This window comes from Squalius cephalus (genome assembly GCF_949319135.1).
Source record: "Squalius cephalus genome assembly, chromosome: 22".
Taxonomy (NCBI): Eukaryota; Metazoa; Chordata; class Actinopteri; order Cypriniformes; family Leuciscidae; genus Squalius; species Squalius cephalus.
Window position 1 is genome coordinate 28475485 of NC_137143.1, and position 25664 is coordinate 28501148.

A 25664-nucleotide genomic window follows, 5' to 3' on the forward strand; every position below is an offset into this window, starting at 1 on the left:
ATTTGCATATGTAATTTGATTGGGTATTTAAGAGAATAACCTTCAAGATTTTTCTAATAATAATGTGTCACAGAGTTAGCAAAGTGTAATGTAAATTAACAAATATAGGGAACGAAAATTGGAGTTCTTAGAGACCAAGCATGCTGCACATGTGATTTTAGTTAACCATGCAATTCTGAAACATTAATTAAAGAGTTTGAATGAATACATTGGCCAAACTCTATAAAATAACAATAATAATAATAAAAACAATTCATTACATTTATATAGCGCTTTTCTCTGCACTAAACGCACTTTAGGAAATCATAAGAAGGAAAAATGGAATACATGTTGATACATTTCTCAAGTGGTTATAATAAATAGAATATAGAGGTTTAAAGGGTTTATTTGTCATTTCCCATTAGAATTAAGTGAGAGTCAAACCTCTCTCTAAATTTCTTTGGGTCATAAACAGTCCTATCAGTCTTCATGTGTCCTGTAACCACTGTAACCAGTGTTAGTTGCAGTTAACCCATGGTTTACTTGTTGGGTGAGATATATTATAGATTATTTGTGAAATATAACAAATAATTGTGTCTGATCTGTCTCAGTCGCTACACTGACTACAAATAGTGGGGGAGGTTTCTTCATCCGGTCAATAACAGCCAATCGCATGATGTGGACAGGAGTTTAAAGGCAGTGTGTGTTTCGAGGTCTGTTTTCTGAGCAGGTCATGATGGATCGAGCAGCTCTCAGACTGATTCTCTTGGGCGTCTTTCTCATCTCAGCCAGTTCACAACCTGTAAAGAAGGTGAGGGTCAACACTCAGTTTAAGATGAAAATGATGCAAGTTAAAATTCTAAAAAAGAGATTAATTATTTGTATTTGAGATGAAGGTCCAGACAAATTAGATTTACTTCATACATGTTGAATATAAAATGTTCAAAAGTTTGAGGTCAGTAAGTTTTTAAAAAAAAGAAATTAATACTTTTATTTATGAAATTGATCAAATGTGACATTCTAGAGATTTATAATGTTACAAAAGATTTATATTTCAAATAAAAGCTGTTGTTTTAAACTTTATTCTTCAAAAAATCCTTAAAAATATGTATCTGTCAGGCTTCCTGGGTGGATGAAGTAGGAGGCGAACACGAAGATGCAGAATCCAAGGTTTTAATTCTCAATAATCACAAATACAAACAACAGGGAGCGAGTGCGCAGAACATAGATAGAACCTAACATAAACATAAACATTGACCGACAAGTGAAGACTGAAACACTCAGGGCTTAAATACAGGGGAGAACAGATCAGGGAAACAAGACACAGCTGACAAGACTAACGAGGAACCAGGTGATACAAATGAACTAATGAGGGTAACTATGGAAACCAAGGAGTGGCGGGAAAACAGAACAAAGGAAGACATGTGACCAGTGACAAAAAAACACTCAGACAGAACAGAATTGTGACAGTATCAGGGTTTCCACAAAAGTAATTTAGCGCACAACTGTTTTAATGCTTATTAATAACAAATGTTTCTTAAGCAGAAAATCAGCATATTAAAATGATTTCTGAAGGATCATGTGACAATGAAGACTGGAGTAAAGATGCTGAAAATGTATCTTTGCATCACAGGAATAAATTAGCCTACATTTTAAAATGTAATATAATAGAAAACTTATTTCAAATTGAAAAAAATCTTCACAAAATTACTGATTTTAGTGTATTTTAGATCAAATAAATTAAACCTTGGTGAGCATAAAAGACTGCTTTCAAAAATGTAAAAATTCTTACTGACTTTTTAACAGCAGTGTATTATTTTAATTGAGTAAAGAGAACTATCTATTACTCTATATTTTACATTGAGATGAAGTCATCAAAATGTATTTGTTTTTTAGTCCAAAGGCCATTTCTCCGTGCCATTTTCGAGCAGTAAATATTTGAACAATCCCACGCAAAAAGGAGGAGTAAATGAGCACCATCCAAAAACCCTCTGTCATATGAACATGTAATTGAATATGACTGTACGGTTTGATTTCTCAACAGAAACAAAATGTGGATATATACAGCTTCTACATTAACTCCACGGTCACCAGTCGCTACGCCACAACCGTCATCACAAGCCGTGTGGCGAACACAGTGAATGAATCTCAAGAGATCCAGTTTGAGGTCAAGATACCCAAGAATGCCTTCATCAGCAAATTCAGAATGTAGGGAAACATGAGTTGTGTTATATAAGTACAGATAAAGTGGTAAAGAAGCCGTTTATAGCATGTTGGTCTCAGGCCATGTCTGCTAATGCAGCTAAACAACAACAAAATAAAGATTTATAAATTATTTTATGCAACATGTCTGAAATACACATATTAAGAGGATGTCATCGTCATTTTCTCCATAGGACCATAGAGGGGAAGATATATGATGGAGTTGTGAAGGAAAAGCAGGAAGCTCAGCAACAGTACAGTCGAGCAGTATCTCGAGGAGAAAGTGCTGGACTGATCAAGTACTGGACATTCAAAATAAATAGGTCCATGAAATGTGTTTTATAGCATGTTTAGTAATATGCTGGAATTAATTTCTATTTCAGATCTGTTGGAAGGACTTTAGAAGACTTTAAAACTTCAGTGACAGTGGCTGCTTTTAGTAAAGTGACTTTTGAGTTGACTTACGAAGAACTGCTAAAGCGTCGCCTTGGCAAATATGAGCTACTCATCAATGCCCAACCAATGCAGCCGGTGGCGGACTTCAAGGTAGGAGAAGAAACAAAGAGGGACATAGATCATCAATTAAGCTGGATAGAAAGATCATATTTATTTTACTCACTTTAGATGGATGTTCACATACAAGAGAAACCAGGAATTTCCTTCTTGGAGGTGAAAGGAGATTTGAGCTCCGATGATCTGGCCAATGCCATCAAAACCACCAGAGCAGACAAAGACGTAAGAGCTTAAAATGAGGGGTAAAACACTCAGCTTAAATGTTCTTATTATGATACTACACTTCAAACAAAGTTACCAGATGACCAAACTGATCATTTCAGGCATGGGTGACCTTCTACCCCACTCGAGATCAACAGACCAAGTGTAAAAGCTGTGGAGAAAATGGACTGAATGGTGACCTGCTTATAACATACGATGTCGAGAGACCAAATCATCAAGGAGAAGTCATGGTATTTTTTTAATAACGTAATTTACGACAGTAAAATAAATTTGAATGCACTACATATTCAGAATGTACTTTTGTTTTCTCTCAGGTATCAAATGGCTACTTTGTCCACTACTTTGCACCCTCTGATGTTCCACGTATTCCCAAAAATGTGGTTTTTATCATTGACCGGAGCGGTTCTATGAGCGGCAGAAAAATACATCAGGTAAATGTTAAAGTTAAGTTCAGCCAAATCAAGTAAAAGGAAATAACAAGCAATGCATTTTTATGGCAAAACCCTTGAAGGACATTTTTGAAGGATCTTGCAGCATTGTGCATTTATATGTTAAAATAACAGGGATTTATCCATTGAAATCACTGTGGATTTGCTTACTTTAAATTAGTAAAGAAAACAAAATAATTTAAAAAATGCCCATAATGAGAATTCAGTCGAAAAGGAGAATGAATAACTTTCAGATGTTCTGACAGAAGTGTTTTTCTTTAGACTCGTTTGGCACTGCTAAAGATTTTAAGTGATCTTGATGAGGATGACCACTTTGGATTGATCACCTTCGACAGTGAAGTTAAAACATGGAAGAATGAACTCCTGAAAGCTACCAAGGAAAACCTGGAGATTGCAAAATCTTTTGTGAAGGAGATCAGAGATAGAGGAGGTGTGTTCCTAACTCTAAATGGGGAGTAAGAAAGTCGTACCTCAATGTGACACAACTATGTTTGTTCTTCCTTTAGCCACAGACATTAACGCTGCAGTTCTAGCAGGAGTGGACATGATCAATCGACATCCACGAGAAGGAACCGCCTCCATCCTGATCCTGCTGACTGATGGAGATCCCACTTCAGGCACAGATTCACTGACAAACACAAGCTAATGTGTTTTATCCTAACACTAGTTCACTCAGTGTAATTAGAAGACCTGTTAATAAAAGGTTTTAGATCTAATTAAAATACATGTAGGACCAGTGATCAATTTAGTTCTTGTCTTTTTCAGTAAGAGAAAAGTATAAGAAATATGAAATTGCCCATTACATTCATTGCTTTTTGATCACTCAAAAAATGTCATGATTTTCAAGCATATATTGTTGGTAGTCTGACTTATTCTTCCTCTCTAACAGGTGAAACTAACAAAGAGAGGATAATGGCCAATGTGAAAGAGGCAATTGGTCTAAAGTTTCCCCTCTATTGTCTTGGTTTTGGATATGATGTTAACTTTGACTTCCTGACAAAGATGTCACTGGAAAATGGTGGAGTTGCTCGCAGGATTTATGAAGATTCGGACGCTGATCTACAGCTGCAGGTGAACGACAGAGAATCATCTGTGAATTCATCCTCAGTGCTTTTCTGTTCTGTGTTTCAATGCATTTAAACCCTTTATTTCGGTTTGTACTGTAGGGCTTCTATGACGAAGTTGCCGTCCCTCTCCTCACTGATATTCAACTTAAATACACGGGAGGGACAAACCTTACCAAGACCAGCTTTAGCCTGTACTTCAACGGCTCTGAGATTGTGGTATCGGGACAAATCACAGACAACAGTGTGGAGAGTTTCACCACTGAAGTCATTGCAGTATCAGTAAGATCATCATGGTGCTTTACAATATATCAAATTGGTAGGGATTGAGTGGGCTGTTTTTTATCGACAGTCTCAACCGAGGTCATTATACTGGATATTTGGATCATTGATGATCAATTGTTTAAGAGTTTGGAATAATGGTCACTTTGTTTTCCGAGAAAGTTATTGATGAAAGTGGTAATGACCGCATTCCTGATGAAAATGTTCACTAGTATTTTTATTTCTGAGCAGAAAGGCAGTAATGTGACGTATCATGAAACTGTAACGGCAAAAGACCCCAGTGATGTCCCACCTGAGAATGAGGATTTCATGCCGAGACTGTGGGCCTACCTTACAGTGAAGCAAATTCTGGAAAGGCAGTAAGTTTATTGAGTGTTATGATATTCTGTTTTTTTTTTTTTGTTGGACATTGAGGGCATCTTTCTGTCTCAGAGTGCTTCTTAAAGGACAGGAGAAAGAGGATGAAAAGAAAGAAGCTCTCAAACTGTCCCTGAAATACCAGTTTGTCACCTCCCTCACCTCTATGGTCGTCACGAAGCCACAGGAAGATGAAGTAGAAGTTGCCGACAAACCCAAAGAGGGAGGAGAGGAACCCAGACCTCCAGGTGAGAACTGAGAAGTTTGAGTATCTTACAAACCTTGTAAATAAAGGTGTGCAAACATCTGACCTTTAACAAAAGAGCAAGGTCCATTTTATGCAGCAAAATAAACACAGTGACAGTGACAGCAGCAATATGAAATGTTATGCACGAATGTATTAATCAAGCTTTGCATCAACAGCATCATATAGGTTAACCAAAACATCCAATAAAATATAAGAAGCAACTTTATTTGTGTATCCAATACATGTACTGTATCTGTTTCTGTATCTGAACCTGAATAGATTCAGCTATTGTATTTATATTTATACAAGTGGGGTTCAAATGTCATAGATCACTTGTGAAATAGTTTTAATTAATTACTGTACAGTTTATTTCATTACAAAATATATTATCAGCATAACAATTTGAGTAATACTTCAGTATGTTTCTTTATGTCCAAAATTAGTGCAGAATCTTAAGTATTCCTTCATTTTCTGTTTTAACATTGCTTTGTTTCAAGGTTTAAATAAAAGTAAATCACAGATTTTTACAGTTGTGGTCTTGGACTTGCTGCCCACAGTGTACAGTGAATAACACTTTTCTCTTTCTCTTTTAATCAGTAATGAGTTTGCTTCCTTCATCCCAGAAACCATTTGCATGTATAAAATGGTGAACGAACAGTTCATTTACTCAGACTATTGCAGAGAATTTAAAGTTGCAATGAGAGGGAAGTACCGATATATATATTCTTCTGTAGTGATGCACATCTGAGTGAAACAGCTTGTCCAAAAATTAAATAAATGTAAAGCATGTATGAAGTTTTGTACATCGGTTGTCTATTGGATTTTGAGATGCAATACATCTCTTTTCCATCTACTCAAATTTTCTATGAATAAAGTGTTGAAGTCGTGCATACGTCACCAGAGAGAAGTCTGTCGCTTTCAAGGAAGATCCAGTTATGATATTTTTATTAAAAATTATGTCAAAGTAAAAAAAAAAGGAACATACACATTATTAGATTATTCACAATAAGATTTATAACATATATTATACTGAATCTGCCTTTAAATATATATTTTCCCACTTATATCCCAGCACCAGGATTTAGTCAGTACCTTCATCGTCCCGGTAAGACTGGTAGCAGAAATGTGCTCAAACTTCTCAAGAGTCGGCCCGTTCAGCAGAGTCCACCTGTTGCTCTTCCAGCGATCCTTGGTATGCTTCTTTTCTTTTATAAGTTGACAAAGACTCTGATTCTTTCTGGGGAATGTGTTTATTATTGGCTACTTTGTTTTTACAAATTATTACTGCAAATTTGCTTTATTAAAAGCAAAATCAAAAGTAAATCCATATAGAAAAAGTGTAGAGAATGAAATGAAAAGGAATGAAATGAAATAAAGGTATTATGTACGGTGACCTAATGCCTTATTTTTATTAAATTAAAAATAAGGCATTAGGTGTGATTCAGAAATTAAGCCTCTTAATATTAAGCAACATTTGGATGAAAAGAATCATAATTAAAGATTGAGTCTTTTTTTTTTTTTTTGAGAAATATTACAAAATGAATGGTTACAATTTAATTAATTATTTCTCTATTTAATGATTTTAAAATGCATTGGTAATTTTATTTATTTAATTTATTGATTTCATTGGTCAGTACCATTGATAAACTGTCTTATGAAAAGCTGTATTATAATGTCCCTGACTTTTTATTATAATGTCTCCCTCTTTTTTTTAGGGTCAACTGATTATTCCACCGAAGATTATTATGGTATGTATTAAAATGCTGTAACTTTGATTCTGCCTTGTGTCAAGAAAGTCTAATTTGATCAATTGCACCTTCTCTTAGACTTAGCCTTTATTAAAATCCCCACAATTCCAAGGGAGAGTGCAGACGCTGTTCTCCCTACTATGTCAGGTACATGAAGATCCCTCAAACATACTTATTATGTAAAACTTATGCTGTATCAAAAATTATGATACAGCATTTGGTTATGTTTTCTCTTAGTTCCAAGAGTTGGTAGCAACCGGTTCCTGCTGCCTTCTGCTGGTCAGTCTAAGCCACTTTGTTTTGACGTTCCTGCTCCTCAGAAACTCACACTGTTACAGGATTCTGCTTCAGGTAACTATTACACATTTACTCTACATGCACACCCTTTTGAAAGTCATCTTTTTTAATCAAATGTTTTGTAGATACACTTACTGTGTGACTTTCTGACTTTTCGGTAGAGTTCTCTATGAATGGAGAATTCATAACTGGACAAATCGGATTCATTCAAATTGCCTTTCATTACAAAACAAACCATCTCCTGACAATAAGCACAAGCTCTATCAGATACCAAGAAGGCCAGAATCAGGTCGAGTTTTTGTGGGACCAGGAACCTACTCAACACAATACAGAGGGGTATATACTACTCAAACTAGTGTTTTACTACAATTGTGTTACAGCTCCTTTCTGTGAAGTAGAATTCATTCATCAGTTTCTCTGTTTCAACAGCGTGTCCCTGATATTACGGAGTAATGAAATGGACGTTACCATGGGAAACATTCGCGTTGTTATTCTTCTTCACAAGAAAAATGGTGAAGTGTTTCTGTGGCCTGCTGTTCGGCAACAGCCAAAAGATGTCGGTTTGATGGGCATTTTAGGTAAGAGTACTTCACTGGTTAAACATTTAAACATGTATTAACACTTTACACAATTGACCCAGCTAACAGGGCGCTCACAGCAGTGTGTCTGTGTATCTATTAGCATTAGCGAGTTCATATACTTGCTCTGCAGCAGCAGTGTAGCAGATCTTGTCTGCCAAGACCAAATACATTAACACATTAACATATTCAGTAACATGCTAATTTTGAGAATTGTCATGATTGAAATATCTTTCATGGAATGTTTTTTTTTTCTGAAACAGTTTTAGACATTCCTTTCAGTGCATTTAGTTTTAGCGTTTTTTAACATATTTTTGTTAGCTGGATGAGCGATTAAATGTTAAATTTTGATTTGTAACTTGCTTTATTGAATGGGATAAAATCTCAATAACTGTGGATAATATTGAAGGAAAAGCTGAAGCTTCATATGAGGAGGTTCAAGGATCACAAACTCTAAAGATAATGGACCAGGATGTGAAGGCGAGCTTGTAAGTGATCAAAAGTGATCATACACACAGCTGATATTTTCCTTTATTATATATCTGTTTTAATCTATGAATGTATCTGTAGGGAGGATGTCACAGACTACACACTTCCTTCAACTCCGGTTATCAGATGTTGGCTTGTCCCGTTCCAGGCTGTGATGCAGGGAGACATTTCTGATTTCACTGTCACTCAGCTGTAGAGTTCAATGTGGACGATTTATATTAACTGGGACTGAACATGTTTGTAAAACACTTGCTTATGTTTGTATTAAGAATATTTTTCAGTCATTGGCAAGCACAAAATAGCTTTGACACCCACCTCAGCCTTTTCATGAATGAATCAATCAGTTAAATAATCAATTAAAATGTATTTAAAATGACCCTTCTTCAAAATCTATTTGACTGTAACCATAATATGCTGTTTTTGGAATAAGCATGTCTTTCCATTAAACACTGTCTCAAGTCAATCTGCTCCCTCTTGTGATTAAACATTCGATAAAAATTAGGCAATATAGTTACACCAGCATGTATTCTAAATTCCATCCATCCATCCATGTTTGCATTAGCAAATTACACTAATTAATATCAATTATATGATGTTATTTTTAGATGTATTTTGAAATATTGACCTACAGTAAATGCAGAAATAGAAAAATCAACTTTATGAATAAACAAAAGGTTTATTCTGCTCTATTTTTTATTTAGAACTTTGAGAAGTCCCAATGAAGAATAACATGAAATGGACGTTGCATGTGCTAACTTCAACAGGCAAATGAAAGCATGCTTTAACACAGACTGTCCAAAGTTTATGTCATAAACCAAGTCATGGTGATTCATTAGATTAAACTAAGACGATATACTAATAAGGGTATTTATGAGTCAGCAGTTACACAGACAATCTAAGTTATGTTTTTAAGACACTTTATCTGTATGCTTTAACCTTTGCCCTTGTGCTTTAAACTTATCTGAGTTTATGACTTGCTGTAACACTTGCTTTTAAGGAACTTGAAGGAAATTCAAGATTACACAACTCATGTTTCTCAGTATTAATTAATCGCAACATGAAAATTCTGTCGTAATTTACACACCATAATGTTGTTCCAAACCTGTGTTTGTTTTTAATCTGCATAACATAAAAGAAGATATGGTTACACTTTATTTTATATGGTGTCATTGTTACAGTGTAAGTATAAGTTTAATAATAATATTATTTATAATATTAATTAACTACATGTACATGTACTTACTATCGGGTTAGGATTTGGTTGAGGGTTAGTTTCATGCAATTATGCATAATGTACTGTTATTACTTTAGTAACATATGTAACAAGGACACTAAAATAAAGTATTAATGAAGATATATATTTTTTTTAAATATATCTGTTTTTTTGTCCATACAATGTAAGTCAATGGGCTCCAATTGTGTTTTGAAGCCGATGCATTGACTTTTATTGTACGGCAAAAACTTTCTTTAAAATATTCTTTTGTGTTCCAAAGATTCTGAAGTCTGGAATGACATGAACGTAAGTAGAACTATGACAGTTATTTCCTTTTTGGGAGGAAAAAATGTATTCAATTATAATATTTTAACATTGCTTGCAAGGCCATATGGACATTTTCAACTCCCAGGCTGAAACATAGAATCATGTGATAGAAAGAAACGACAGAGAGCAGTTGAAGGTTTTCTCTATTGACTCGACAATTCACTAAATGAGTGGTTAAACAAAGCTGTTTATAGGAGTTGCGTCACTGCTGTCAGGTCAAAGGCCATTTGACTTGCCTCTCTGGCTGTTGAAGTCTCCGTTGAAGCATGCATTGCCACTCAAGATCTTTTGAATAACACCTTTGGAGTTCCGGAAGATTGATTCTCTGAGCTTATAGATATTGAATTTGCTACACTGATCTTCAAGTCAGAAGAAGAGTCCAGTAATTCTTTGAATGTATCTGCAGGCAAGTAAAACTGCCATCATTTTGGCTTCGGATCTGCCATATATTTAAAAGGAATAGAGGAAATATATCTATGAAAAGACAATTAAACAATGATTTCAAGCAATATTTTGATTTCCTCGGAGAGAACTAAACCCAATAGCAGTATTTCTGCTCTTTCAGTCATGCTGCAATCATTAACTATTGATGCATTCCAGAGCGTTTTATCTTGACTACTGTACGGTACAATCAGTCCTGGACATCACTGCGTTCTCAGGCAAAACTACAAGAATGCATAATGATGTACATTGTATAACCGAACATGGTTTTGAAACGTTTGAACACTGGTCTGAGAAGCTTTGAAAGGGGAAATGTTCGTTAAATGTCCAGATGCTTTTAGTATTTGCAGGAAGACTGAAACTTTCAAGTGAGTAAAAGTATTTTTAAAGAAAATAGAATCAATTTAAGTACCAATTACACTCAAAGTTAGATTGTTGTCAAATCTTGGACACTACCAATATGGTTAACATGACTAATGAGTCAAACACTGGACCGAGTGATGTTGAGCGAGTGTTGGTACCTATATTTGACAGCTTTATCCTGGTGACCGGGATAGTGGGACACATCCTGGTTCTCATCATCATCTGTCGTACGATGCGGCGAGGACGTGAAGGAAGGACAGGAGGACTCCAGCAAACAAACGCAAACGGCACAGATGTTCTTCTTCTGTCATTAAGTGTGGCGGACCTTCTCCTACTTTCCTGTCTTCCATATCACACAGTTGCCATTGCAACCCATCACTGGCCATTTGGAAGCTTTATGTGCAAGTCAGTCAGCTTCCTGAGTGCGATGTGTACAGCCGCGAGCGCCTTTACGCTGGCCGCTTTGGCTTTTGCTCGGTACATCATCGTGGTTCATCAGTCAAAAGCGTATCGATGGCGCAGAGAGGGGCGTTTAAAAGTGATTGCAGGTGTACTGTGGATACCAGCTGTTGTCTTGGCATCACCTCAGTTCGCTTGGAGGACGCTGAGTTCAGGCTCGGACAACCGTGAAGCTCGTGGGGACCTGGCATGTTTTAATTTCCTTTCTGACAAGAGCCAGTTGGCATATGGAGTGTGCCACTTCCTTCTGGCTTTTGCGTTTCCGCTGTTGATCATTGTAATAGCCTATGTCAAGATATACCATTTCCTCAAAATCACTAGGCGGGATCGCACAACTCAGACTGACCGTTTGGAGCACTACCATGTGCATGTCACCAAGACGTCTGCTCTGTTAGTGCTGGCGTTTGCATTGTGCTGGCTGCCTTCCTATGGCTTGATGTTCGCTCAAATAGTTGAGGGTGACAATGCGGTTGGTCCTTTACCTCACTTCGGACCTTTTGCTACCTTTGCTCGCATCATGGCAACGTCTTCAACAGTGGCCAACCCCATTCTTTATGTTTTCATGTCTGAGAAATTCAGGAAGGAACTAATGGATCTGGTTCGAGGAGGCTGTGCAAGCAGACCCTCCTAAAGCCATATATGGGATGCCGGAATGACCTTTTAAGAGTTACCAAATAACATGATTTATTCCATAAAATATGTTGTTTACATACTTGAATGACTGTGTACTGGCATTAACAATAAGTGTTTTGTTTTTTAAACAAATGTGTAGAACGTTTCCATGAGTGATGCCACAATGACCAATGGACACTAAGGAATTTCGGACTACCTTTTGAGTTAGCAATGGTTTTCTGGTATTTCAATGGAACAATTTTTTTGAAAATGTTAAAGAACCAAACAACTGTATAGGATACATTGTACATTCTTTTAATGTTTTGAGAATTAATTTGCAGACTTCTCAAAGGGTTTGTTCATCAATGGTGTAGTTTGACTTGATTTTAAAAGGAAAGGTTATTCATTGGCATCAATGGTTCCATGAAGAACCATGGAACTAAAAGGTTCTTTACATTGGAAAAACGTTCTTTACACCAAGGCTGCGTCAGAAGGCTTAGGCAGCTGACTTGTTGCTTCGCTGCCCTATCAGGTAATGATTTTACAGGCAACGTTTGCGCATGAAGGTACCTTGAATCAGAAAAAAATGATTCAAAACAGACTTCTGAGGCAGCATAACGGTTTAAAGATCTACAGCAAAATAGAGGTTTGGTGATAACTAAGTAAATATTTAATAACTACAATCCTAAAATTTAAAAAGTGGAAAACGTTGGTCAAAAACTTACATTTACACAAAACTGACCACCCAATTTTCAGATGCCATCTTTATTTTTATTAGCTCAACTGTTACTCAATGGAATGCAAAGGATTGTGGGTTTAGTTATCAAAAGCAGTAAAGGATTCATCTATGTTCAAACTAACATTGGATTCAGATGTGTGCCTTCGTACCTTGGAATTCATCATCCGAAGGCAGCATTTTAAAGCTTTTGGACGAAGGCTATAAGGAAGAAAAATGTATATTTTAAGAACTGTAAACAAATTGGTCCTTCTATGCAAAAGCCCCATTTTGAACCTTTATTTTTAATATTGTACTGTGATTAAAAACTGGATTAACCCAAGGAAAGGCTGAAGTGGATTTTAGAAAGAAGCAAATCAAGCTAAAAATTTACTAGACAATTATAAGCAAGTCTTGAATGGAAACCTGTTATTTGACTGCTTTTTATTTGTTCACATATATCTCGAGAAAGCAGTGCCACAGACAATGCCATACTCCCTTTGGTCAGTTTTAACAATTACTAGACCAGATGGGATTGAACCATTGAAACATTTACTGTGCTTAAATCAGACCATCAAAATATATGGAAAAACATTGTTTATCAACTCTGTTAATGCTACAGCTGAGTAACAGTGAAATTAGAAATCTCGTCCTCCATCACAGCCTGGAACGGTACAAGCCAACATTCTCGAACAGGAGTTGAATGAAGTCTGTAATCGCTGACAGTCTCCCTATAGACACAAGTTTCATTAAATACTGTAAATATTCATAAATTAAATATATAACCATAAAGGGCAACACAGTACATATTTTAAATGAGCTACATGCAGATTTATGGAAGTCTGTATATTTATTAATGTAATCACTTACAAAGACGTCTTCACCTCCTTGTCAATTATCTTTAGAGTTGGTGTTTGCGATCCTTCAATCTCCTCATATGAAATTTTGGGTTTTCCTTAAAGATCGTCCACACATATAGTTACTTGTCACCAGTGTTGGTTCAATGAAATTAATTTATCCAAAACAATCAATTTCATAACAATAAATAGTTGTTAGCTAACCACTGTACATATTAGACACATTAACATCACTGACATTCTGGTTATATTTGTATAATTAACATATTTTGTACATGGCTTATCACATGCTCTGTAGCCATTACTAACATTAGCCTTTTTTCCATGGTTTCAAACAATAGTCTACTACATTTTTGTCATATGACCTCAAACCCTTGTTTAATTTATAGCAAGTGGTGTCCAGTTGTCATCTTGGGCTGCGTTTAACTTTTTGTATGCCCTTCCCTCACTATCTTCCCTTCATCTCATTCACTTGGATATACAGTACATCATTGCTTATACATTGCACGAGTTTTATGCACCACTCTATAGGCCTGTATGGGCTGTTGGTGAAAATATAAAAAAATTACACAAATAACTATAACTGTGTAAAAAAGGTTAAAAAAGCTTAGGGAAGTTTGCGAGTGTGTTTCTAAAAGTGGAGTTAAGCATAGCCTTGGGAGTAAGGTTGCACTGCATTATGGGATACAAAGCTCAGCACAGTGTGCTTTCTTGTATATATATACAGTGCTATGCATAAGTTTAGACACCCATGCTAAAGTTGACTAAAAAGAGGAATAAAAAATCATCTTTTGGAAACTGAACTTAATGCCTTAATTAAAAAAATTAGGAAAAATCCAACCTTTAAGGACACCAATTTTCTTTGTGAATGAATAATGTATCGTAAATAAATAAATGTTCTTCCTTAAAATACAGGGTGCATAAGTTTGGACACCCCTATGTTAAATTCCCAGAGGCAGGCAGATTTTTATTTTTAAAGGCCAGTTACTTCATGGATCCAGGATACTATGCATCCTGATAAAGTTCCCTTGGCCTTTGGAATTAAAATAGCCCCACATCATCACATAGCCTTCACCATACCTAGAGATTGGCATGGTTTTATTTCAGTTAGCCTAATAGCTGGTTTGATTTACATTGAGAGATGATCTTATGGAAAGTACTCCATGCCAATCTCTAGGTATGGTGAAGGCTATGTGATGATGTGGGGCTATTTTAATTCCAAAGGCCAAGGGAACTTTATCAGGATGCATAGTATCCTGGATCCATGAAGTAACTGGCCTTTAAAAATAAAAATCTGCCTGCCTCTATGGGAATTTAACATAGGGGTGTCCAAACTTATGCACCCTGTATTTTAAGGAAGAACATGTATTTATTTACGATACAATATTCATTCACAAAGAAAATTGTTGTCCTTAAAGGTTGGATTTTTCCTAATTTTTTTAATTAAGGCATTAAGTTCGATTTCCAAAAGATGATTTTTTATTCCTCTTTTTAGTCAACTTTAGCATGGGTGTCTAAACTTATGCATAGCACTGTATATATGTACTATATACTTCAGCAATAGTAAGAACAAGCATGCTATTCTGAACAGTCATATTGTTCTTCTGAAATGGTTGACAGATTAAAGGTTATTAATGTGCACCATGATCTACTGTTGCAGCTTACTTCAGTATTGATAAGAGCCAAGAGATGAAAAATAATGTTTAGACAGTGATTTGCTTTCTTACCTAAAATGCCTGTCAAGTTGACATCTTTTGGATATTCCCAAATGGCAGGCCACAAAAACATGACCTCATCTTTCTTTTGAAGAAGAATAACAACACCAATATTTCCCATGGTGACGTTCATTTCTTTATCAAGTACAACCAGAGACACACTGTTGATACAGAGCAAATCATGAGTGAATTCTGCCTCTATTGTATCTCAATAAAACTGTTGACAAACAGATAAAAGTTAATAAGCAGAAGATTCAGTAAAATACTCGTATATTCCCTTACAAAAAATAAGTATACTTAAGTAAAGTTCAAATATGTTTTAAGTATACTTTATATGGTAAGTATACTAATATCAATGCACATGTACTAGTTAAGTGTACTATTTCAAAAATACTTGGGATTTAATTTGCCTTTTTTTTTGTATAAACGTATACATTTAACTATACTTTAAGTGTAACAGTAAACATTTTTCATTCTGCAATTAAACTACAAGTGAACTTAGGTAGCCTAGTTAAATACTTGTAGCACATTTTTTTGTTTATGAAAGTAAACTTTGAAGTATACTCTCAATAAACTACTTGTAAGTTTTCCTTAAGAGTACTTAACATCATACTTACTGTATAACTTACTATTTATAACTATTCTTTTTCCACTTTAAGTATATAATATGTTTCTAGTATATTCCTATTTAGGTATTATTTTTTTATATTTTATAATACCTTTATACTTTTAATATACCGTAGGCTACCTTTAACTGTGCTTTAAGCCTTTACAACACCCCAAAGCTTGCACGGTCCTAACTCGTCCTGGGTCGACATTTCATTCGGTATGGCAGTTTTGATCTATTTGCTTTTTAATGTTTGATGATTGCTATTTTACATGTGCATAAGCAATGCTTTTATCGTTTGTTTCTTCACCTGTGTTTTTATCCGGAGATTCGGTACTCTTTCAGAAGATGCGTAATAGCGCCCCCTACTGTAAAACAGTGAAAACGTGGATTGCCAGAAAATTCTGTCAATGGCTGGGAAGCATGTGAAATTGCACACTGACTTCCCTACTATATAGTAGGCGAAAAATAGTATGTGACAAAAGAAGTATGTCTGAATTCACTGTTCTCATTAATTTGTAGGCTAAAAAGTACCGTGTGATACTTATTCATGTGAGATACTTAAGTGTGCATACGATGGTTTGTAAAATTATGTGAAAAAAGTATTTAATAGGCTGCTCAATCAAAAGAGTAAACACAAAAAGTGAAGTCAAAAGAAGTATACTAATAGCACACTTGAGTAAACTTCTTTTTTGTAAGGGTCGTTTTTGACATTGACAGTGCATGCTGTGAACCTCTGTAGAAGGCCTATAACCTACCCCTCTGTATCATGTTGGGTCGGTGTCTGGCCCCACAAAAACTGCACATCATCCTGTCCATTTCGGTAACTGATATACTTTGTGCTTATTGTCAAGTGATGGTTAGTTTTGTAATGAAAAGCAATTTGATGAAATCCATTTTGTTCACTCAAAGACTCTCCATTCATAAAGAACTCTAGGATGCACAGAAAATACCACTATAAGACCAATAGCCATGTTAAACAGATTCACATGTAGAACAAACAGCTCATAATGTCTGACCTGAAGCAGAAGCATGTAGCAGTTTGAGTTTGTGAGGAACAGGAACGTCAAAACAAAGTGGCTTAGACTGACCAGCAGAAGGCAGCAGGAACCGGTTGCTATGCACTTTTGGAGTGTGAATACCAGGATTATTTTGTAAAATAGGTGCTCACGAAACAAAATAAATGAGTTTGAAAAATGTTATCTACAGTACCTTGCACTTCAGGTAACTCAGTTGTAAGCGTTACTTCTACGTCTACTAGGTCTACTAAAAAAAAGAAAAAAAAGAAGAAAAAAAGATGTAAATCCACATACTTCATTCATTACTGTAGGCCTATATTTAGTCTTTGTTTTTAAAGGTGACGTGTGTAATTGGCACCAATTACATACATCAGCTATAATAAAAAGCTTGCTACAATTACAATTAACATTCTTAACAAAGTATGGGTGTCTTTATTATTGATAACCAATAAGAAACCAAAACTATTATCATGATTTTGTAGCCTACAAATGCCGTCTATAGTCTACTTATGAGTCTGAGACTAAATAAATGCAAGTAAAAAACCTACAATACTGTAAATTGAAAAACTTACAAGTCGGTGGTGAATGAAAATCATCTGAAAAGAAGGAGCATTTTCACATTGTGAGCATGACTGAAATATTTTTCATTTTTAATGCACTCCCACAATTAATCTCCCAGAAAACCGTGAACTGTCAAATCCTCATCTGATTGGTCAATGCAGCATTCCAGTCGTGCTAACACCTGTAATACGTCTATTTCAATGCAATGCATTGCTATGCCAAGCGCTGTATAAGTAATATGCCACTTCATTAAAATAGTTTCCTTAATAACAACCTTTTTTAATAAAATGAATAAGATCACAGCTGAAGGGGTTGTGTTGTGAATCATAACTAACAACCCCCTTTAGCATTTTACATTTATTTTTACATACTAAACACTCTAGTAAATGAAATAAAAATGAAAAAAAAAAAAACTGTTTTACTTCAAGAAGAAAACTATTTTAACTTACCATAGAGAAAGGAATCATGAAGACTGTACAGGTTATCTATGAAATAAAGAACACTAAATAAATAATAGTAATTTAAAAAAACACAACAAATAAAATACAATTTTTTTTTAAATAAAGGAGAAAATAATTTGCCATACCACCGGCCCACGGGTCAGGTGCGGCTGGAATAAAAAACAAATTCAAGAGGTAAGACATGCTTATATTTAGGACATTTAGGACATATTTGGAGAACAACTATAACGTGTCGATACAGTTCTGACCACACATCAAATCTTTTTACTGTTAGTTCATCATTTTATAACTTACCTAGATAAGCCTTTTTAATCGGGAAGTTTGCTAATAAAATAATAATGAGAAAGATGTCACTTTTTAAATCAACATCCTTTTTTTCCCAACAGACAGTTAGATTCCTTAGTCAAAAGGTCAACATAGTTAACATAGTTAATTTCTCAGTTCTTACCAACAGCCATTTGTCCCATTATTATACCATGAGATGTAGATCTGTCTTCATTGGGTGCTTCTCCTCCCTCTGTGGGTTTGTTGGCAACTTCTACTTCATCTTCCTGTGGCTTCGTGACGACCATAGAGGTGAGGGAGGTGACAAACTGGTATTTCAGGGACAGTTTGAGAGCTTCTTTCTTTTCATCCTCTTTCTCCTGAAGCACTCTGAGACAGAAATGCAGAGAGAGCACAGATAGACAGATCAGTTTGATTCCATATTGCAGGCATATTCCTCCATCCAGGCAAATTTTGGGATATGCTTGGGATAATGAATCTGACACAAGCAATGTTAAGAAGAACTATCTGTAAAATGGTGTGTTATTGGCCTCAAACTATATTCTAAAAAGCACCGTTTTAACCTGATCTTTAGGATTATATGGTTAATTTTCACTGTCCTATGATGTGACAGTTGTTTACATTAGTATGTACTTTATATATGTAAATAAACTTACTGCCTTTCCAGAATTTGCTTCACTGTAAGGTAGGCCCACAGTCTCGGCATGAAATCCTCATTCTCAGATGGGACATCACTGGGGTCTTTTGCCGTTACAGTTTCATGATACGTCACATTACTGCCTTTCTGCTCAGAAATAAAAATACTAGTGAACATTTTCATCAGGAATGCGGTCATTACCACTTTCATCAATAACTTTCTCGGAAAACAAAGTGACCATTATTCCAAACTCTTAAACAATTGATCATCAATGATCCAAATATCCAGTATAATGACCTCGGTTGAGACTGTCGATAAAAAACAGCCCACTCAATCCCTACCAATTTGATATATTGTAAAGCACCATGATGATCTTACTGATACTGCAATGACTTCAGTGGTGAAACTCTCCACACTGTTGTCTGTGATTTGTCCCGATACCACAATCTCAGAGCCGTTGAAGTACAGGCTAAAGCTGGTCTTGGTAAGGTTTGTCCCTCCTGTGTATTTAAGTTGAATATCAGTGAGGAGAGGGACGGCAACTTCGTCATAGAAGCCCTACAGTACAAACCGAAATAAAGGGTTTAAATGCATTGAAACACAGAACAGAAAAGCACTGAGGATGAATTCACAGCGGATTCTCTGTCGTTCACCTGCAGCTGTAGATCAGCGTCCGAATCTTCATAAATCCTGCGAGCAACTCCACCATTTTCCAGTGACATCTTTGTCAGGAAGTCAAAGTTAACATCATATCCAAAACCAAGACAATATAGGGGAAACTTTAGACCAATTGCCTTTTTCACATTGGCCATTATCCTCTCTTTGTTAGTTTCACCTGTTAGAGAGGAAGAATAAGTCAGGACATGCTTGAAAATTTTCAAGCATTATACTCCAGAAAGCAATGGATTCATTGGGCAATTTCATATTTCCTTTCTCTCACTGACAAAGTCAAGAACCAAATTGGTCATGGTAATCCACTGGTCCTACATTTATTTTAATTAGATCTAAAACCTTTTATTAACACGTCTTTAAATACACTGAGCGAACTAGTGTTAGGATAAAACACATTAGCTTGTGTTTGTCAGTGAATCTGTGCCTGAAGTGGGATCTCCATCAGTCAGCAGGATCAGGATGGAGGCGGTTCCTTCTCGTGGATGTCGATTGATCATGTCCACTCCTGCTAGAACTGCAGCGTTAATGTCTGTGGCTAAAGGAAGAACAAACATAGTTGTGTCACATTGAGGTACAACTTTCTTACTCCCCATTTAGAGTTAGGAACTCACCTCCTCTATCTCTGATCTCCTTCACAAAAGATTTTGCAGTCTCCAGGTTTTCCGTGGTAGCTTTCAGGAGTTCATTCTTCCATGTTTTAACTTCACTGTCGAAGGTGATCAATCCAAAGTGGTCATCCTCATCAAGATCACTTAAAATCTTTAGCAGTGCCAAACGAGTCTAAAGAAACACACTTTCTTTAAGTTATTCTCCACAATGATTTCAATACATAAATCCTTGTTATTTTAACATACAGTATAAATGCACAATGCTGCAAGATCCTTCAAAAATGTCCTTCAAGGGTTTTGCCATAAAAATGCATTGCTTGTTATTTCCTTTTACTTGATTTGGCTGAACTTAACGTTAACATTTACCTGATGTATTTTTCTGCCGCTCATAGAACCGCTCCGGTCAATGATAAAAACCACATTTTTGGGAATACGTGGAACATCAGAGGGTGCAAAGTAGTGGACAAAATAGCCATTTGATACCTGAGAGAAAACAAAAGTACATTCTGAATATGTAGTACATTCAAATTTATTTTACTGTCGTAAATACGTAATTGAAAAATGTACCATGACTTCTCCTTGATGATTTGGTCTCTCGACATCGTATGTTATAAGCAGGTCACCATTCAGTCCATTTTCCCCACAGCTTTTACACTTGGTCTGTTGATCTCGAGTGGGGTAGAAGGTCACCCATGCCTGAAATGATCAGTTTGGTCATCTGGTAACTTTGTTTGAAGTGTAGTATCATAATGAGAACATTTAAGCTGAGTGTTTTACCCCTCATTTTAAGCTCTTACGTCTTTGTCTGCTCTGGTGGTTTTGATGGCATTGGCCAGATCATCGGAGCTCAAATCTCCTTTCACCTCCAAGAAGGAAATTCCTGGTTTCTCTTGTATGTGTACATCCATCTAAAGTGAGTAAAATAAATATGATCTTTCTATCCAGTTTAATTGATGATATTTCCCTCTTTGTTTCTTCTCCTACCTTGAAGTCCGCCACCGGCTGCATTGGTTGGGCATTGATGAGTAGCTCATATTTGCCAAGGCGACGCTTTAGCAGTTCTTCGTAAGTCAACTCAAAAGTCACTTTACTAAAAGCAGCCACTGTCACTGAAGTTTTAAAGTCTTCTAAAGTCCTTCCAACAGATCTGAAACAGAAATGAATTCCAGCATATTACTAAACATGCTATAAAACACATTTAATGGATCTATTTATTTTGAATGTCCAGTACTTGATCAGTCCAGCACTTTCTCCTCGAGATACTGCTCGACTGTACTGTTGCTGAGCTTCCTGCTTTTCCTTCACAACACCATCATATATCTTCCCCTCTATGGTCCTATGGAGAAAACAAAAGCCTCACACACATTAAACAGACTTCAAAATTAGCTTGCTAGTTTTGTCTTTATAGAATTGCTGAACTTTAGACATTTTTATGTTTAAGAGCATTGAATTTCCCTACATTCTGAATTTGCTGATGAAGGCATTCTTGGGTATCTTGACCTCAAACTGGATCTCTTGAGATTCATTCACTGTGTTCGCCACACGGCTTGTGATGACGGTTGTGGCGTAGCGACTGGTGACCGTGGAGTTAATGTAGAAGCTGTATATATCCACATTTTTTTTCTGTTAAGACACCAGAAGGTAGCGAACTCTTAAAATATGTTTATTTAGTATGGCTATGTGGTATTCTGGGACAATTGAGGTAGACGATTTTTTAATATTTGCTGCCTGCTGCCCATGTCAATGCTGAATGTCACATTATCACCCATACACAGGTAAGATTCTAATCATTTTAACTTAAATACATTTTTCATGTGCATGTATTAATTAATTTATTTGGTGTAGCTGTATACGGATCCCCTAAGGGGACATGGTGGTGGTGGAAAAAAAAATGAGATGGGAGGAAAAATAATAGCCTAACTCAATGCTTTTGAGCTCCCCCGAGAAAACGTTTCAGGGTCTTCGTAGTGATATATGCTGGTCATACTATACATTGAAACGGAAACACTGAGCTCGTAAAAAAAATTGAACATGACATGGCGTCTCAAAAACTCATGCGTGAGACGCAACGGACAAACACTGAGTGAGTATAGCGCATTAACCTAGAAGACAGTTAAAAAGCAGCGTAGTGGAACACAAAAACACTTTGTGTGTAAACAGCTGTGGTGCACATTTGCACTCCTTTTTTTTACGTGGGATTGCTCAAACATAAGCTACTGCTCGTAAATGACTTAGAGAAAAGGCCTTTGGCCTGAAAGAAAATACGGTTTGACTGAACGGTAGGTCAATGACATCTTACCACAAATTAAACATAAAAAATGTAAACAAATATATGGTTCACCTAGATCTTCATCTCAAAGTAGGTATTTAATCAGTTTAAAGCCTAACATATAAAATAATTTTTTTTTTTTTTTACTGAACCTAGACAAAACACAAGAAAAGTATTAGAAAGCGTGCATATGTGTTTTGTATCATATATTTAATACAGGGCTTTTATGGCACATATGGAAATAAAATACACAATCAACTTTATTCAGAGACCCGAACTGATTAGAAAATATGCAATTTGGTGCAGATGTCAATATTTATGTCCAAAATGATGAAGTTTCGATGTAATGTAAATCAATCTTTATAACAGTATAGTACCTACATGAAATGCATATAAATATCAGTTGTCACTGATCATATCTCCCAATAATATGTCTTAGATAATATTTAAATCCTACGTTTCTTCCGTCCAATAAATGTTCGTCTTGAAAGATTAATATCAATATAAAAGTTACGCTTAAGCTTACTCTCATTAAAGAGTTCACAGCTAAAAGACACGAGTACCATAATTTTATAATTAAATTAAAAGGCCTTGTACTTGTTAAAAAGGGTATAAGCTATCAGTCACAGGGCAGAAGGCATGTAGTAATAGATTATGCAGATTTTCTAGCAAAGTTTTGATCATGTTGATAATTTAGAGGCTTAGAAATGTATTGGCTTTATAGGGTTAATTTTGCCTTTATCTGATTTTGTACCCCAAAGACATACATTGCCTTAGATGTTAATTGCTCACATCTTGAGCGTTGACCCTCACCTTCTTAACAGGTTGTGAACTGGCTGAGATGAGAAAGACGCCCAAGAGAATCAGTCTGAGAGCTGCTCGATCCATCATGACCTGCTCAGAAAACAGACCTCGAAACACACACTGCCTTTAAACTCCTGTCCACATCATGCGATTGGCTATTATTGACTGGATTCAGGAGCCACCCCCTTTATTTGTAATCAGAGTCTCTTGAACCCTTCATAAGGGCAAAACTTGGACGTGGGTTTGACATTTGTGTGCACTTAAAAGTCCCATTAATGTGAAGTAACAATGGACAAAACTGGCCTGATTCTCTGTGGCTTCCTGGGTACTTGCCACAGTTTTACCCTAATTGAGAAGGTAAGATATAGAATAACTGTAAAGTATGGACTAGTGGTTCGTTTAGGATGGGAGCACTACAGAAAGATTCCGGCCAGAGAATCCTTTATCAGCTTTATTTTCAAGGTCAGGATGCCAATATACAAGTTCAAGTGTATGTGGTCTAAACAGAGAGAAAGAAAAAGAAATAATGCAATGGTAATAATAACTGATTAATAAACAAATAAAGGAATACTATACTATGCTCATTGTCATCATTCACAGCAGTACAGTACATAAAATAATAATTTACGTTAATACAGTGCAACAAAATATGTCACTATATGCCCTTTAATATCTGTACTGCTGCACCTTTAAGTGCCTATGCAAAAATGACACTGTATCACTATAACACTCGATGCAGGTAGCACCAAATAAGCAGTAAATGCACTGCACTCGAACGCAAAAGCAGATCTCTAAATAACTAACACAAATAAGGTCTAAATCGACATATAGAGGGCTAATTATTGCATACAGGAAACATGTCGCATATTACAGCACGATCTGGCATCATGACTACACTAATTAGTCACGCAGTTCAACAAATAAAACTAGTTCGTGTGAACATACATACATTTCACAATATTCATCACAACGCAGTACAAACATGCAACAGTAGTAAAAACTTACTTGCTTTTCATAAAACGCACATGAAAGTAAAGAAAAAAGTCTCTGAATCTTCTCTCATCATCCTTAAACACGAACGACTGAGCAGCGCGCTGCATTTCCTGTCCAGGCGCAGTTCACGTGATGGAGCGTTCGAACGCACGTAGGAAACTCAGCGCTGAACAAATAGGCTTTCAGACAATAACATGTAAGGATATAAATCATTGTGCTTGTTTTAAAGCTTTTATGAGTAGCCTATTGATACTGTTGATCTTTTTTTCTATCAGCATTTGAGAAGTTTCTTTTATCTGTTTAGTTATAGTGTTAAGTATTTAGAATTTTCCCACAATAACAGTTATGTCTCAGTTATTGTGAATACAGAGGCTATTTTTATTATGTGTTCAACAACTTTCAAGAGTTCCGCAAGAGAACTTCCTCTTTTTTTTCAACTTCTCTTTTGAATAGAGTGTAATCTGAGAGGTTGTTGAGACAAAATGACACAGTTTGAGCACAGAAACTGCCACATTATTACATCTATCCCACACGAATTGTGTGACCATCTGTAAGTTAACCATGTTCTATGTTAAGACATGATATATGAAGTTATATTGCTTGATAGTGTTTACATTCTCTACAGTCAAGACTTTTTTGGACTAATATTTCAAATGTCAGTCTCATAGGCTCATATAAAAGTGCCTGCAGGTGGCGCTATGTGACTTCACTGGTAATATACTGTAGCAAAGGTGAAATGCCTCCTGACTGCACATAAGTTTGAGTTTAATTATATTTCAGCCACAGAGTAATCCATCTATTACCATTTTTATGCTCTAAATGTTAAGATGCAGTGTTATGGAATAATATTGATTTATTTGCAAAAAAAAAAAAAAAAAAAAAAAAAATAATACCCTCCCTAAACAATGACAAATAAATGTAAATATCACTTGATATTTACTTCTTACACGAGAGGCGATGAAAAGGGCAAATTCTTTCACACTTTCATGATTTCGCACAAAAACACATAAACTGTGTATTATAATCTCTGAGGCACAATTGTTGCGTTATAAGCATCAAATTACCTCGGCTCTTTGACAGAGACATTTAATGAATGTGACGGGGCAGGTCGCATTGAAAAATGCCACCTTTTTCAAGGTAGAGATAAAAAGGGTGAGAATGCTAACTAACTTGTTTATTCAGATTTTTTTTTTTAGCTTAAAGACCTAAAACATTTACAACAGTAGCCTACACATAAGCAGTCAGGTTGATTCAGTCACATTAAATCATGTCATTTGATTTCAATAAAACAGCTTTAGATTTTTACCTACAGGTCAACACATGAAACATGTGACAACTTGCCCCAACCTGACAGTTGCTCTTGTATTGAGGTATCCCTAGTCTCCCCTAAAGGAATGCAGCTTCAGGGATGGGTGTTTTTGGGGTGTTGCTGGTGATAACAGTCCTTGCTTTATAAACATGAGCCTTATTATCCCAGAATGAAGCATCTGGATGAACTCACTATATGTTGCTCCCTGTTTTGGGTGTTTGCTGTCAGTTATTAACAGTGACTCTTAAATCCAGGAGCGTTATTAACCAGTTGCCAAGATACGTGAAACAGAGCTACTAAACAAATTCAC

The 25664-nt window shown here is 35.9% G+C and overlaps 3 protein-coding genes across 11 annotated transcripts; 2 read left to right on the forward strand and 1 right to left on the reverse strand.

Annotated features, from left to right (window-relative positions):
* The first annotated feature begins 659 nt into the window (after positions 1-659).
* Positions 660-9580, forward strand: LOC307150443 (inter-alpha-trypsin inhibitor heavy chain H3-like). Of its 2 annotated transcripts, XM_079857710.1 has the most exons (21): positions 660-790; positions 2024-2187; positions 2376-2480; positions 2565-2727; positions 2806-2916; positions 3018-3146; positions 3231-3347; positions 3627-3795; positions 3872-3982; positions 4255-4436; positions 4532-4711; positions 4943-5070; positions 5144-5316; positions 6388-6507; positions 7031-7063; positions 7142-7210; positions 7301-7414; positions 7522-7696; positions 7790-7938; positions 8348-8426; positions 8509-9580. In XM_079857710.1, the coding sequence occupies exons 1-21, from the start codon at positions 713-715 to the stop codon at positions 8621-8623; spliced, it is 2664 nt and encodes an 887-aa protein (XP_079713836.1). In that variant the 5' UTR covers positions 660-712; the 3' UTR covers positions 8624-9580. The 2 variants fall into 2 exon arrangements, with proteins under 2 accessions (XP_079713836.1, XP_079713837.1); XM_079857711.1 differs by lacking the exon at positions 6388-6507 and having other exon boundaries at positions 7031-7067; positions 7176-7210.
* A 629-nt stretch (positions 9581-10209) lies between these two features.
* LOC307150623 (galanin receptor type 1) lies at positions 10210-12898 on the forward strand. Of its 2 annotated transcripts, XM_079858000.1 has the most exons (2): positions 10210-10776; positions 10943-12898. In XM_079858000.1, exons 1-2 carry the CDS (start codon positions 10721-10723, stop codon positions 11859-11861), a joined length of 975 nt encoding a protein of 324 aa, XP_079714126.1. In that variant the 5' UTR covers positions 10210-10720; the 3' UTR covers positions 11862-12898. The 2 variants fall into 2 exon arrangements, with proteins under 2 accessions (XP_079714126.1, XP_079714125.1); XM_079857999.1 differs by lacking the exon at positions 10210-10776 and having other exon boundaries at positions 10811-11874.
* Positions 12138-24235, reverse strand: LOC307150620 (inter-alpha-trypsin inhibitor heavy chain H3-like). 7 transcript variants are annotated; one of them, XM_079857994.1, is made up of 24 exons: positions 24058-24235; positions 23062-23159; positions 21439-21579; positions 21211-21315; positions 20964-21126; positions 20777-20887; positions 20547-20675; positions 20346-20462; positions 19983-20151; positions 19796-19906; positions 19353-19534; positions 19078-19257; positions 18719-18846; positions 18226-18431; positions 18072-18101; positions 17903-17926; positions 17766-17801; positions 17328-17351; positions 16949-17002; positions 16756-16860; positions 16495-16669; positions 15142-15290; positions 13428-13512; positions 12138-13288 (listed from the first exon to the last, which is right to left on the reverse strand). In XM_079857994.1, coding segments are annotated over exons 3-24 (2400 nt in total). In that variant the 5' UTR covers positions 21441-21579; positions 23062-23159; positions 24058-24235; the 3' UTR covers positions 12138-13173. The 7 variants fall into 7 exon arrangements, with proteins under 7 accessions (XP_079714120.1, XP_079714114.1, XP_079714115.1 ...); XM_079857988.1 differs by having other exon boundaries at positions 21439-21602; positions 23062-23551; positions 24058-24168; XM_079857989.1 differs by having other exon boundaries at positions 21439-21602; positions 24058-24167.
* Positions 24236-25664: the final 1429 nt, after the last annotated feature.

Bases quoted from the DNA above. Each gene is read 5' to 3' on its own strand.
- LOC307150620 (XM_079857988.1), bottom strand. From the start codon at position 23,139: ATGATGGATCGAGCAGCTCTCAGACTGATTCTCTTGGGCGTCTTTCTC. The intron at 20,888-20,963 runs GTAGGAGAAGAA...TACTCACTTTAG, and splicing joins AGCCGGTGGCGGACTTCAAG to ATGGATGTACACATACAAGA. The intron at 19,907-19,982 runs GTGAGTTCCTAA...TTCTTCCTTTAG, and splicing joins GGAGATCAGAGATAGAGGAG to CCACAGACATTAACGCTGCA.
- LOC307150623 (XM_079857999.1), top strand. From the start codon at position 10,869: ATGGTTAACATGACTAATGAGTCAAACACTGGACCGAGTGATGTTGAG.
- LOC307150443 (XM_079857710.1), top strand. From the start codon at position 713: ATGATGGATCGAGCAGCTCTCAGACTGATTCTCTTGGGCGTCTTTCTC. The intron at 791-2,023 runs GTGAGGGTCAAC...ATTTCTCAACAG, and splicing joins GTTCACAACCTGTAAAGAAG to AAACAAAATGTGGATATATA. The intron at 2,728-2,805 runs GTAGGAGAAGAA...TACTCACTTTAG, and splicing joins AGCCGGTGGCGGACTTCAAG to ATGGATGTTCACATACAAGA.